This window comes from Phalacrocorax aristotelis, chromosome 3 (genome assembly GCF_949628215.1).
Source record: "Phalacrocorax aristotelis chromosome 3, bGulAri2.1, whole genome shotgun sequence".
Classification (NCBI taxonomy): Eukaryota; Metazoa; Chordata; class Aves; order Suliformes; family Phalacrocoracidae; genus Phalacrocorax; species Phalacrocorax aristotelis.
In genome coordinates, this window is record NC_134278.1 from 123,878,660 (window position 1) to 123,894,824 (window position 16,165).

A 16,165-nucleotide genomic window follows, 5' to 3' on the forward strand; every position below is an offset into this window, starting at 1 on the left:
ATACTTACTGTTTAAAGATAAAACACGGTACAGATAAAACAGGTACCATGCCTGATCATCTTAAACAACTTGCTCAGCAGGAAGTTTCTCACTAAGTACAATACAAGTTGTAACGTCCTGCATATAAAGTGCAGTGCTGAAAAGCACCTCCACTATTGCAGTAATGTATCGTATGTAAATGCAGAATAAATTAAGACAATTAAAACTTCACTAATGTTTCATGCCATGGTTAAAAAAAAAAAAAAATCAGTGCCACATGACTGATGTCAGAAGATTATGGAAATTTTTAGGTTAATTTTCATGGAAGTGTTCAAGAATAAACGGGGAGTGCTATGTTATGTTACATGCAGTGACTTGGTTTTTCTTTGTGAGAATTCTGTGGCCACCTTTTCCTCTTTTGACCTCATCAATTCATGTTTTGATATCATTAAGTTTGAAGCTGAGGACTGAAGTTTGGCAGCAAATCTCTATCCTACATGAAAAGAGAATCTAACTGGAGAGCTTCCAAGGAAGACTGAGTGCTTTCACTTCATACATGCTTTTAAAACAGAAGTGTCTGTTCTCAAAGATGTACAAGATGTTCTAGCTAAAAAAACCAACAAACCTATAATCTAATTATCTCAAAAGATTCACAGACTTCTGTCCTTAAAAGTCTTCTAGGTCTATTAGTAGGTTAGAAATTTGGCTGCAAACTGACCAAAACTAAAGATCATGCACCCTGTCCACCATCCCCATAAACCAAGGATTCAAAATACAGTATGATCATTTTGGCATTATTATTCATGCCATTTCTTGTCACTCCAATATTTTGGTTGCTCTTACAGCGTGGCTCCAGAAGCTAAATCAGAAGTCTTTGCTGAGCTGTCTACAGGGGGTTGTGTGTGCAAATTCATTAATATAGAAATCAGTTAATTACATGATTAAGTCTAATATAACCTTTCCTATATTTGTCAATACAGAATTTCATTAGCCATCATGCTGTCAGTTTATCAAGGAGATTAGATACATCAAAGACCTCAGCCTCTTCCAGCTGTCATTCATCTATGAAATTTTGTTCTGAGAACTATACAACCCCACTGCTTTTGCCATATTACAAGTATATTAAACAACAGTCCTTTTGTGAAACCTTCTGGTTCTCTTTTTGATAATTTATTTTAACTGCTTGGTTGTAATCTCTTAACTAGATTCAAATTAGAGTCAATAGTTTATCTCTTCCCTTGATTACTAAAATGATACAGCAGGTTCTTGTGCTGGATTTTTTGGAAGACCAGATTTAACAGTTCGTTCTCTTCATGTGACATATTAAAAGAACTGTAACAAATGAGAGAGAAACAGTTGTCATCTGTTTGCATCTGTCATATCGTGTTCTTTAGAGTTACCCTCATTCCTTAATAATTTTGAAGATGATTTAGTTGTCATTCTGAGAGACAGAAAGTGCCATGAACAGTCCCCCTCAAGCTAGAAAACCTGAAAGACAACAGTGGGTGGGGAAGGCTGAACACATATATCCACCTACTACTTAAAAAACACCAGGGGAAGAAATACTCTGAAGTTTAATTATTGAAAAAAATGCTTTCTCTTCATGGCAAACACTTAAACACACATTATGTTCACAAATATGAAGAGGGTGGCCCTGTGAAACTTTAGGCCAGGCCTGAGAAGTTACCTGCCATGAACCCTGGCAGCCTCAGCTGCCCAGCTACCGGCAAATGGATGGGGCAGGGGGTTCTAGTTACTCCTGTCACACCCTTCCGCAAGAACGTTCTCCAAGGTTTTTAGACCAAATCCCTTCTTAGCTAGAGGAGAATGCTTACTTTGAAAAACATTCACTTTGAGCTTGGAAAACACAAACAAAAAACCCTGAAGCAAAACAACAGACATTGTGCACTTCAGGTAGGCAACAGGCTGTTAGACAAGATATTTCTCCAACTCATCCTCTGCAGAGGGAAGAACGTTCTGCTCCTTCACGCTTACTCTCTGTGCCTCAGAACAACAGTGCACATGAGTTTCTGGTCCAACATTAGCAATTCAGAATATATATTTGAAAATTAAACAGACAGAAATTTCAAATGATAGGTCTGTTCTTAATGTTATTCTAACATTCATTGCTCTTGAAAGGTATTGTTTGCAAACAGTAACACCAAAGCCTTAAAGTGATAAAAAGACAGACCGATCCAGTCACTAAATACAACAAATAATTGCCACTTCAACACTAACTCAGCTAAAAGTAAAACAAGAGATCAAATTGCAATGACATATTATTTTAGTTATACGCAAAGCTCCTACTCCATCAGTGGAGCTGCACTGATGATAGTAGAGCTTGGTCACATTTACATTTGAAATGTGACATTCTACACTCTCTAACAAACCATACAGATGTACGCAATATCCAGTATGAAATGTTACTGAAAAAAAGCTCAGTCTTACAAGCTATTAAGGATGAGATTTAGCTGCACTATGTAGATTTCAACTGACTGTGTAGTCTTACTTTACAGTCAAGGAAGAGAGTGATTTCTAGAATGCAATTCATCTGATTTATTAAGCTGACATTTTCTGTAGGGTGGGACCAAGTACACACTAGAAGTGTTTGATTCTCTGCCTTGACTACATTTAGGAGTCTAAATAACTCACTAACCCTATGCTGTTGACAGCGTAAACGCCTAAAGCGCTTTCAGTATCTGAAGAGCTGACAAGTTATGAACTAAGTCCAGAACACCTATATTGTATCAGACACTGAAATTCAAGAATCCACTGGAGGTTCTCTACTGAGCATTCAGAAGCCAGAAGCAAGGTAATAACTGGACTTCTGACATCTGGACTACAAATAAGTGTGTCTCAAATTCTGTCCTACTGAAAACAATGCAAGTTTAATGACTAAATGCATCAAACACCATTTCACCTTTAGAATTCACTTGTTTAAGATTCAGAATGTGCTGTGAGTTGTACCTGAACCTGTTTCTCATCATCCGATTTTCTCAAAAGTTATCCAGAGAGGTAGAACTCATAATTGAATGCAACCAACAATGGGGTAATCATATTCCACTGACTGAAGTTTTCAGCTGTATATTCTGTCTGATCATTTGGGGACAAAAGCCTATGTGAGTGCTTAGTATCACATCAGTATCATTCCTGTGGAGGGCACCTAAACTCAGCAACTCAGCATTCAGCAGCCAGGTTACCTGTATGGCTTGGAACATGACTTTAAAAAAAAGAAAAAAAAAAAGAACACACCAATTTTTTGTAGGATCTCCAATTATTAGATTTGGGGCATATAACACCCATTATTCTATCCATCATCCTACCTGTTCTTGCTCTTTCAAAATTAAATAAACAAATAAATAAAAATTTAAACCTATTGAGGCTTTATCTGATGACACTAAGGATATGCTGTTAACGTAAATATTTACAGCTGTTTGGGGCTATTATATTATTTGGCTCCTTGGACAGCTTTTGGGTAGCATATCACTTACTATCATTGTTCAAACACCTTCTAGTTTATCATAATCTCACCTTAATTCTTGGGCTCTCTGCCTAGATGAAAACAGCAAAAGAGTGATGCAATTTTATTTGGAATTTTTGATAGCAAAGTTATCAAGATTAGTTTTAAAATGCTTTTAATTTAGAGATTATCTCCTCACTATATCTTTTGCACTATTCTTGTGGTATTGTATTTGCCTACATAGAAATATCAGATCTTTACAAGAATCTAATCAAGAAATATTGAAAACAAGTAAACCGAAAGAAGACAGCTTGCTGCAATTCACAGTAATTGCTATTGATACAAAGAACACAGCTTGAAATTCTCAGATCTATAATATGGGCCGAAGGAGAAATACTAAAGGAATCCTACTACACAGTTGGAAATGCTACTATTCTATTAAAATAAGTTTTGGTTGAATTTCCACAAAGATTTCTTCTGGAAAGAAGAAATATATATTATTTTCTCTTGATGACGTGAATTAGACTTCAGCTACAATTAGCATCTGCTACAATACAGGGTACACTAAGGATGAAACTGCAGATGTGGCTGGAACTATAGCCGTAGGTATGGCATTTTAAGCAGTATTTTCATAGTCATTCCATTTCGATATGCCTGTTCACTTCAACATCATACAGTGCTACCTCCTCCCATTTTCCCTCAAGATCTGTATGAGCATAACTGAGTGATCCTGTGTTAAGACTGCTGATATTATCCCTACATTGAGTCACTTCTGCAGTCTGTTCTATCTAAAATTTGAATGCAAATTCTTTAAGCTGGAGGAGCAAATATTTGTGCACAATTAACATATTTTCCCACTACAGTAATCTGACAGAGATACCTATTTTAAGTGAACAGTGTGAACACAAAATCCTCAAAAAAAAATCAAGTCCTTAGATAATTCATATAATGATCGACAATCACACTGATCATAAAGCATAGATGTGCAATTAATTACTTTAATGATCCTGAAAACACAGTACTGCAACTATTTCTCTCTGATGAAGCTTTGTTTTGCTGCTCACTCCAAACTCTACAGCAACCCTAGCTTCTTTCCCTTAGTCAAAATCCACTTAGAAGTTATTGTTACATTTACTCAGTCCACACTATCCTCAAATCATAACTTATTCACTACTTCTCAACTCAGAAGTCTCTGTAATGAAAGTAATTCTTTTGAAAAGTGTCTAAAGTGTGTTTCCTTACTCCACAAGTTTCTTATCTCCAAAGAAACTGAAAATTAGTTTTACTATTGGCATAAAACTGACCTAACACGATAACTATTGGAGGGGAAGAGAAAAAGATTTACCATTACCTTCAGCAGAAGAGGTTCTTCTGTCTATTTAAAAGTTGCAGACAATCCTACAATGTTCAAGTTAGCACAGCTTTGCCATTAGCCAGTGTAAGAATGAAAGCCCTTGTCCCTTGCACTCTAAATTTAAGAACCAATACACTTGGCTTCCCTTCAGGTAAAAAGCGCTTCAGAGTAAACTGTTGTAAAAAAAAAAAAAATTCTTGGTGGCTTTTTGTGTCAAATTTTTGAAATCATTCACCAACCATAGATAGGCAGATGTGTAAAAATGACCAGGTTTTGGAACCCATGGATGCCCTAGAAAATTCCCATTCCTTACAGTGAATTCTGTTAGAGTGCTAAGCATTTGTTTTGAAAGTCAAGACACACTCAGGTGCTTTTATGAGAACAGAATTCCTTTAAAAATCAAACCCTTAAAGTATACAGCATCAACCTTGAAATCTCAAATTTGCAAACACCAATAGTTGATAATTGACAGCAACAGACACTTCAAAATTATTTCATGAATATATTAAAAGGGAAAAAGTGACAGGCAGGTTAAAAGGAATTCCCTTCACTAAGCATTATTCAATTTCAGCTCACTTCATTACAGTTATTCTCTCTGTAAGTAAGGTATATTCGGTGTCTTCTAACTTTCAGTTGTAATTTAGTAAATCCCTCTGATCAAACGTTGGGTTTCTCCCACTTTGGTAGTTTCATTAAAAGCAGAAAAGCCATTTTCAAATCTAATATGGGGGCTGGAATGGAGAAGTTACGCCTTACTTCTTTTAGTTTCTACATTTGGCGAGATGTCTTAAACTGATCTTTGATTCTGCACTGAAGCAGACCTACAAGCCCTCACAGTCACACCAGCTGAGACACAAAAGGAGAAAGCCAGAGGTTCAAAGAATATCTGAAGCCCATCTAATTCTTACCTAGGTTCAACTTCCAGCACACGCCTTAGAGCAGAATAAAGATTTTGGAGCAAAATTACTAGAAGAATGATAGTTATTCAACAGGAGAAGCACAGCAGAACTGGAGCAATCCCTTCCAAAATCTTCATTAGCACACTTTACAGGCTGCAACAGCTCAGCAGCAGATGACTTCAGCTTATCCTTTGAATGGCATGAAACTGCTCGCAGCAAGGTTCAGTTACTAATTTGGTCATTAATTTAACATGAAGCTTGCCTAACTGAGGCTCTGGGCTCAGGCTTCAGCGTGTCCACAGATACACAGACATAACTGAACACACTTGCATTAATCTTGGGTGTTCTACACTGAAAAATGGCTTATGAAGAAGTGTATGTATTAGAACGAGGTGTCTGGCCTCAGTGACAATGCAGCTGTGCCACAGCCAGCCTTCTGCTGCATTAATTCAGTATGTACATCTGCAGCCCACCGTAAGACTTCTGGTAACACTCTGGAATTGTAGAGAGGGTTAAAAGCTGCTTTACAGGGCAAACTGGGGCTCATCTGAGATAGAATAATTTCATATGTGAAGTAAAGTCAGCACCCACTCCATCACCGTCAGACAGGAGGCTGTCTGCATTACAGAATTAGTCTACTAGGAAAAGTCTTTAGCCAATGTAACTCGGGACAAAACATTTAGCTCTGCTGTCATGGGAACCATTTCTTTTTAAAATGGTTTAAGGACACATTTCTGTGAAGTAGTCTTTCCAAAGCATAATATTTTCACATTACTAAATTCTGAATTAAAAAAAAATTAAAAAGCAGATCTGACTTGTATGTACGCACATAATACTATATTTTCCAAGAACAAATTCTTTGAATATTTCAATGAAAGACAAGCCATGTCAGAGTGTAGCCAACAAACTTCTGGCTTAAAATCTTCCATGCATCATAAAGTATGAGGCCAGGTGTCTGTATACTACTGAACTTCCTTTTTATTGCTGTTTTTCTCTTTATAGCAAAATTCTTCATAGAGAATCTTGAATCTACAACACAGAACCTAAAGATTTAGAACAGAGCCCTCTCACTGGTAATTAAAAAGGTGGACAAAATGAGAAGATAACCTGACCATCATTATGGCTAAAAAACATTCCAAATCAATCCATACAGAAATTTGCTGGTTGTCACAAATATCAGAGTCACAGAACATGGATAATGCTGTCATATGATAAAATTGGCTAAAATTAATACTAAACTACAGTATATTACAACCATCCTCACATATATGCCACATGACATAGATAGTTGGGAATACATGACTAAAAAGGGTGTTGAAAAGCCTAAACCACCATTTAAACAATGTACTTACCTACAGGAGTCTCAAAGCAAGCTATAACTTGAGCCACTACTAACTATAAACATGTAGCAAACATAGATTAAAATCCTACGATGTATGGCTGAAATAAATTGAGAGCAGTGCTCTAGCTGTGTTATTGGCCATTTACCAAAGGATGTCTGAGGCTGTTTCTGGTCATGTGCAGCTCAAATTAAGTATTAAGAAATTAAGGAGGCCTATTATGGTCCAAGCTTTCAGAGAGGCTTCTAACATTTTAAATGTGAACAAACAATTGTACACACACTTTTATGACCACTAACTCATACATATGCAGATGTTAAGAGATTACATTGGAGAAAAACATACGTAAATATGTCCCGTATAGGGGAGTTATATCAGATGCCCAAACAAATATGCATGGTGTACACAGACACATTAGGGAAGGCCTTAACGACACATTCGCCAGAGAACTGTGCTTTGATTTTATTTGCTAAGATCTATAAATGATGTTTTTATTCTGTAGCAGCTGTTCTCCATCATTAAATATTTCATATATATATGATTTGCAGCTAGATAGAGCATCACACATTATTTATCAGAATTATCTTACTGTCATGCATTCTAGGATTACAGTGTCTATACTGGAAAAGACAGGGTGGGTTACAGAATGGAGTTATAACATTAGACAGCAAGGCTCAAAACTGACAGGCAATAATCATACATTTATATTACACAATTCTACAATCAAATCAAAAGAGAGAAAAGCATGAAATTTGGTATGACAATTCAGGAATGACCAGATCCTACATAACCATGTATTCTCGCCTCTTTTTTTGAGCCATGCGAGTGGAAGGGTCATGAACACAGAGGGTATCAGAACAGACAGGTTAGACTCAGTGTCAACACGAAACATTTGGGATCAAGTGAATAAAAGACAGAATCACATACCCATTTTTCCACATCAACTAGCTGTAGAAAGAAAAAGCAAGAAATCAGTAAATCTCTTTCCTTAAACACAGTATATCAAAGTCTGTTTTGAAGTTAACATTTCAGATTTTCCGAAGTGTATCTAGTATGAAAGAAAATGTGTGAGTAGAAGCTGATCTCCTAGCACCTCCTCTTTAACTTTTTATCTTTATTTTATGGGACGCACTTCAAATCCTGGAAGCCCAAAATGTCCATCTAAATATCAGATAACAGGCAGCAAATGAAGACCAATGCTGAATTATTTCCACGTTGTATTCAGTACCAACCAGTCAAAAATACAGAGCAGTTTCCCATATCTCCATTTCCTCTTGAGTAAAGCTCTGTCATAAGTGAACATTATTCACTTGAAAAGGTTTAGTGGCTGCTATTCAAGGTTTGCCATTTTAATGAATGCCGTAAGTATGAAACGTAAAATTAGGGGGTACCTGTCAAACCCTGACCCTACAACCTGCAGCATAAGAGAATTTCTTGTATAAGAACAGAGAACAGCACAGCAAAATGTCCTTCATTTTTCCTATGGGGAATGAGAGAATGACTCTGAAAGCTTAAAGTTTTGTATTAACAAAACTGTTTCAAGGTTCATTAACGAAACAGATTTTAAATTACTCGAAGAAGTCTTTGGACCACCTTACAGCATCGGAAAGGATTGAGAATATCTATAGAATAGATTTCAGCTACTAGAAAGGTTCATATGGCGCTACCTATTAAAAACTTACTTGGCACCAACAGCAGAATATCTGAAGTAATTTGTCTCTAGACTTAGCACAGAAAACAATGCGGCATATCAAGCCTTCTGTGGTTTTACTGCAGGTACACATTGACCTTTTGTTAGCAGATGCCACATAAAAGTTTAGCAATAATTTAAGATAGCTTAGTGCAAACCATGAGCAATTTTCAAAAACAGTAGTATTTGGATTCCAGCTTACTTGTGAAATTACTGTAGTTAAAGGCAACGTATATTTAGTTCTTATCTATTAAAACAGTTTTATCCAAAGTAAATTTTCTCACTTTTTTATTATAAATTTCAATTAAAATGGACTTTAATATTTTCAATATTGTTCAGGCCTGCTAGCACACAAAGGTTAGAAAACACCATCTGACCTGTTAACTAATGATAATTTTATAAGCATGATAATAATAAATTTATAAGCATTTGTTAAATTGACAGTTCCTACCTCTCTTCTGAAATTTGGACTGCACTTAGATTTATAATAAAAATTCTGTGATTTGCTTCAATTTTTTTTAATAACCTTTATTGTGACTTTTGTCATCAACTACAGCTGCAGTCCCTCCTAAAAAACACCTAGTGTTTTAAAATAGATGTAATATAAGAAAAGATATAAGATGTTGATAAGTTAGAAAAGCAAGCAATGATTTAAACCTAAATGCAAACAATACAACTACAATGTCTTAAAAGAAGGAGCGAGGAATAGCGAAGTTAGATTCGCATACAGGTCTTCCATTTACTACCTTGCTTTGTTACATCCTTTGTTTTGTTAAAATTGTATATGCACTGAGAACATAGCGTTACAAGCAGCTTGACTTCGTGAAAATGCTAGGAAGAGGTGAACTGATTCACGCTTTATTGCCTTGCTTTGAGAAGTTCTCACCGTCCTAATATTTAAGTAAATAGGGCAGCCACAATTGGTATCAGAAAGGATCCAAAGCTCAATGTACATTTTCAGTTGTACAAGCAATTGCCTGATAATTGTTGAATTGTCCATTTACTTTGTTTTAACAGACACATTGGCTTCAAGAGTCAAGTGCAGTAATTGCCAAGTATTTACAAACCGTACACACTAAAGCTGCATTGGTATACCATCTTTAAATAGAATTCTCAACAGGCTTTGGCATATGCCAAAGGCACCTTTACTCAGTAGTCTCTCAGGACAACCTCTTGAACTGTGCATGTACACTTGTCAAACCCTACAATTTAACCCCTACATGATCGCCGTACAGGAAAGACTATGAAAGCATCCAAAGGCATCCGCTCCTGAAAGCATGGTACCACAATAAAACCTTGCATTTTTAATTATAGCCGTATTCTATAGGCCTTCTGCTGTGTGCCTCTTCAGAGCCCTCCCCAGTCTGGTGGGCTCCCTTTTCTCTAGCCATCTGTGGGAGAGCTTTTCTAGCTACTGAAGTCACAAGAAGACATTTCTTTCTTACAGACCACTTTGTCCCAAGTTCTAAAACTTGCCTGTGCAACAGATGGAGATAAAATTTTGTTATCTTTTACCCTTCTGGAACCTATTCCGGAAGGCTTGTGACCTTCGAGACATTTAGTATACCATTTTGGCATGAAAAAAGACATAAGCATGACCTAATAATATATTTACTTGCCTGGAAATTCCTAGTAATGCACATTAGGTAAATCTAAAAGTAAATAAGATTACTCATATGTAAGAGTAATTGTCCTAATGTAGACAAAATAGCTGTAAAGTTCACATAAACAGAAATGAAAGGAAACAATGGATATCTCAGCCTACTGCTTGTATTTAAGATCTAAGCTATGAATCAGATAACAAGAAAGCAGATACTTCACAGCACAGCTAAGTACAGATTCTGCTTCACACCGACAACTCCATCTTTTGTCTGCCTTCACAGACTAGAATCCACAGGAACCCCTTTTCCCATGGATTTCCCAGTATACCAAATTCAGGGAACACTAAGACTCAAGCTCCTTTCGCTATATACCCATTAGTCACTAACCCAGTCGGACAAGAGAGAAAAAAAGAAAAACCAACACCACACAGACCCCACAAAATAACCAGCCACCACACACACACAAAAAAACCCCAAAACCCACCAAACAACCCAACAAAAATACACCTACCACCACCCCCACCACCACCCCAAAAAAAAAAAAAAAAAGTCTAACCTTCCCTACTTCCAGACCACATCTTGTCACCCTCCCTCTTTGGAGATCTTAATGCTCCTTGGATTTGGAATTACCTGTTCTTACTGTAAATTACTTTACTTGGGTTTTGCTGAGCTGTTGACCTGTTAGGAAGTATAGATATTCCGAGTGGTCTAGGAAGCTTTATACTTCAGGAATGGTTGGGGGGATGGCAGGCAGGGATTGACAGACACTTCTGTAAGTTCTGTCTCACTGTGGTATCTTACACTGTAAACTACTTTATTTCAACCATACGTTATGTTAACCATGGTCTGAAGGAACAGTAAAATCATTTATTTTGTAAAGCACAGTAAATTTTGCCTTGTCACAATAAATCCAAATCCATGGAATTCAATAACTATTTCTCTTCTGGCCCATCTTTTTTCCTGATCACTAAGTCATATTGGTTGGAAAAAGAAAATGGTTAGGTGAGTATGTACTAACTGTTCTCTTTTTCTTTATCCAAAGACTGCCTACCTTTACAATATTTCTTACAGTAGAGGAAACAGAATGCATCTTAAAACATATATACCTCAAATGCATTATGCTACTTAGAAATATTCCTTCCACATGCACCTGGGTACTTGGAAGACTTTTACAGAAGAACAGAACATGACACTAGCTAATATTAGATATCAAAATTCAGTGGGTTCATTGCCATCTGACAGTTTGAACAGGGAAATTATTATCTTGCCATGAGAACACAAGTTTCCAAAAGGGTGAAGGATACAATGTCTCTAGAATTTTCTTAGTGACTGTGGGATACTTATACCACAATTATTAATAATTTTACAGAAAGCTACTAACTTAAACATAAAATAATTATTTCACTGCCTACCGCTAGCAAGTAGCCATCAACATAACTAATTCAGTGAGTAGAAAACATGACACTTCCAACTCAACAGTGGTGCTTTATGGATACTAAAATGGTATGGCACCCATACATCTATATGTCTAAGGAATACAGGCAGTGCTATAAGGAGAAAAAACAAGGATGCAAAACTGTATTCTAAAAATCAGGCAGAAGAATAAAGATGGCATTTAGAATTACAAAATAATTTCTCTTCCTGAACTAGGTGAGAACACTATACTAGAGAGTCTTAATACTTCCCTTAGCATTTCATGTAACTGCCCTAAGAAGTCCTCCACCTAGGACATACAGCCATGATTTAATCATTTACTGCAATGCTAATCCAGAAACTTCAGAGAGTGATCTGCATTTGCTGACTTCTCTTCAGGGGCACACAAGAGCTCCAATCTTTTCAGCCAAGGTTTCAGTTTAAATTCATTTAATCAAACTGGAGGGCTGGTTTTCCAATAATTTTTTCTGAGCACTGCAGGTATCCAGCACTACATTAACCAGACATAAAAGCCAGTTAAGACAGCAGGAATGTAGCTCGGTTACCTCTGTTTTCTCCTGTCATAAGGAAAGAAGTTACAAACTAGACGAAAAGAAATAAAGAGGGACATTTCCACCATTATGAGGAGTCATTCACAAACTCACTTTTTAAATCTTGACATAAAGCAAGCTCACAGAACACATGCTGAACATCACTAATACAGCAACGTTAATTACCAGCGCACAAAGCTGGAGAGTAAGCTATACAGAGCAGCATACAAAAACACTACAGAACTTTATTCCACACAGTACAGGAGAGGCTTAGCTGACTATGGCCAATTATATTCTCTACAAGTATTTATGTAAACTGCAACAGGTATACTGCCGTGACCCACAGATGGGACTGAGACCTGAAATCTCAATGAAGCAATGCATTCTAGCTAGCAGACGTTCTATCTTCCTCTGCACGTACACTCATTTTCCTAAACTGAAGCAGGGAAAATCTTATTAGAAAAATTTTTTTCCATTTCTCAGTTGAGCAAACTGAGAACACAGAGCAAACAGTCTAAAACTAAAACCCTCTAATAGAGATAAGCAAGATGAGAATAACTAGAATTGAACTAGATAGCTTCCAAACTGATTTGTATTTTTGCTTCTGTTACAACACTTGATTGTCTTCGTAGACACCTTGATTTCCTGAACTTAATATTCAACAAGTTAATTGATGATATGTCTTCTCTTCCAGCCCAGGGTTGTCTTCCATTGCAGACTTTTGTCTCCAAGATGCTTCAAGAGCTGTGCTTCCATGTCTATTTGGTTTAGCTCCTTCTCTGCGTGCAACCTAGATCAGAAAAGTTAACGGAGAAGAAATAAATTTTTCTTTCCCCCAAAGTCAGTTTTTACTGACCCTCGTCCTGGGAAGAAAACTCTGAGCACATTAGAGATCCAATGGTCACAGTAAGGCTGGAAAAAGGCCTGTCATCTACCTCCAAAATAGGAAACTTGCCTGGGATGATAAAAGTGTTTGCTTTTATGCCATCCAAATATGGCACACTCAAAAGAAGAGTCTATGTACCAGGCTAGAAATATTTGCTTGTCACGATGCCGTGATTTGAAATAGATAATGATTTTATTCCTGTCCTTGCCTCCCCCTGAGGATAAGCAGAATGCAAAAATACTGTGCCTGCACTTCTTGATTTTTCCCAGTACTTATATTTGATCAAAGTGCATTTGATCAAAGCCAAGTCTTATTCTTTTTGTGCCTTACTTGAAATGGCCTGCCAACAATCACTTCTGATGCTAAATAAGGTGTGCTGTGGAGAAAATGACAGTATTTGTTTTATCTGCAAAAGTTTTGGACTTCCCCCCCGCCCCCGTTGTATTTCCTGTTCTGTCAGTAGTGTGGCATCTCTAAAATAACTGAGACCAGTCAGGATTTTAAGTAGAATAAGCCTCTAAACTACCTCATCTTTTCATAAAGCTTTCCACTGGTAGCCGATATGACTGTCTGCATGATACAAAGGCCCACACTGCATGAAATGCTTTCAGCTCCACTTCTTTCTCTCTCCTCCTTCCTCTCCTTTCTCTCACTTTCTTTGCAGTAAGCACCATTTAGGGTATGCAAATTCAAAGCCTGGAAGGGCAGACCTTGGAATAAGTACAAGTTAACATTGCTGGACACAACAGCTCTGTCTCTCTCCATGACGCACCACTATCTGATGAAGACTTATTGAGAGAATTTCTGAAGAAAATTACTGCTGCAATATTTTGTTACTTCAGCGAATTATGGCTGGCACCTGTAGACAACCCTTAGACTAATGAAAACACTCAAACTATAAAAATAATAAGTTATAGTTTGGAGTTTTTGCTTAAAACTTTGATTAAAAATTAATTCTTGCCTTACTGCATCTGTGACATCAAAAGAGAGTGCTAGGAAATTAAAACAGCTCTTGTTCATTTCTGAATCTTCCTACCTGTGCAGGTTCTGCTAGAAAACCTGTGAACATTTTCAGCCCACCATACTTACTACAAGTGCTATTAGCTTTCAGACACGTCATGAACTAGGCTACCATAGTGTAAATCAGACAGCTTAAATTGTCAAGACAGCATTTAACTGCCAATCTTTTTTTTTTTTTAAGTAAGTACCTTGATAATTTGGCTTATTCACTAATATGCAGAACACATTAAAAGAAACAGGGAGTGTTACTTTTTGCCTCTTGCATGAGAGATGAAATTACTTCCTCCAAGCCCCGCCCCCATGCTGAGAAAATGATAAAGCTGCCAGCTCTCCATGTTATCTTGCTGCTTACTAATACAAAGTGATTACTGAATTCAGAGTTCCACAGTTGGAGATGGATTTTTTGAATATTCAAATCACCTCTGAGCTACAGTTGCATTCCTGTCCCAAAATGCCTCCGTTCCTTCCCTGCAGCATGGGAAACCTTTTTAGCCCTGTGAGGAAACACACGTTTTCCCCATGCCTTAAACACTGAAGAATTATACACACAAGCCACTCGCATGTCATGACTCCTTCACACAAGGCCCTTCAGATCAGTGGAGAAGGGCTGTATTTTGCTCCCTTCAGCAAACCACATACAAAATTAGACAGCAGTTTGCTGGTCAGTGGCACAGAAAACAGATTTTATTAAAACAAGGCACCAGGAGAAGTGATTAATCAGCCATGACTGGATGATTAGATGGGAGTTAATAAGCTCATGATGCAATTTGGTGGGAACTCTGCCTAACGGGTATCCGCAGACAGCATTTCCCTGAAAAATGAAGCTGTCAAATGTTGGAGTAGAGGTTGTGAAATTATAATTTTTCATATTACAGAAACAATTTCGCTTAGGATGCACACACAAGGTGTGCAATCAAATGCTTTCATTCTGTTAATAAGGTCTGACACAGATTTATGAGTGCCCAAATCTGAGAAACTCCTAGCATTAATGACAATGCTTTACCACAATATAACTGAGTTTTTTAAATAAAAGTTAATGGAGATATTTGTTTTATGGATATCTTTTCATGTTGTCCGTGAAGTATTTTTGTCTGCGTTTCAGTGCTTTTCTAATGTAGTTGGGTCGGGATGCATTGGACAGGGAGTCTGTGACATCTAGAGGAAAACAAGGACATTCTGGAACTAATGTTACTAATGGAGGCAAGTCAGATACCAGTGTCAGTAACCAGGCTGTATACTGATCAACCGGTTCTGCTCCAAAGTTAAGATCTTCTGTCAGCAACAGGAATGAGACAACGATGTATAAAAACTATCAATCCGACAGATGTGGAAAAATATGCAGCAGATTAAGACTAACAGCATATCTGAAGGAAATAAAGGCTATCAAAAGAAATTTTAAAAAATTAGGAAAAAGTTATTCCAATGCAAAATAAACAGATTCCTGTCTTTTATTGCTGTACTCTGAAATCAGTGCAAAAATCAGTGTCAGGTTTATTTTAGAAAGATAATTAATTCAATGCATACCACTGTATTTATTAAAAAACTGCTGAACTACGCATAGAGGCAACACAAGTTAGTTACACCAGGCTGCAAAACAAATGAAACTTTTAGCTAAGCGTTTCCTCACAGATTTGAAGTCTTCACTTAGACAACAGTGAATGTTATGTGTCTGTATCACTCCCTTTAATCGTCACCTTCCTGATCTCATTTTCAGGAAGCTCTTTCCAAATCCCAACCACAGTAGGGTTCCTTCATACCTGGCTCTCCGAATCTGACTTCTTGATGAGTCTAGTCTTGCCCACGGTCTGAACTGATCCAATACACCAAAAAGAAAACCAGGAAACTTATGGAAATTAAAAATCTGCCCAGAATTAAGAAGCAAAAATGCTGCATGTTCCCTTCATGAACTGCAGTTAGACTATAAAAAGGAGATGGCTATAAACCAAAAATTCCTAACTGCTTTAAATACATG

General features: G+C 37.1%; 1 protein-coding gene across 1 annotated transcript in view; it reads right to left on the reverse strand.

Annotated features, from left to right (window-relative positions):
- The window catches only part of RYR2 (ryanodine receptor 2), a 434,064-nt gene that overhangs the window by 281,711 nt on the left and 136,188 nt on the right, over window positions 1-16,165 (reverse strand). Inside the window, exon 4 of the mRNA XM_075089806.1 lies at window positions 7,960-7,980. Coding sequence (XP_074945907.1) covers window positions 7,960-7,980 — 21 coding nt within the window. The remainder of the gene's footprint in view (window positions 1-7,959; window positions 7,981-16,165) is intronic.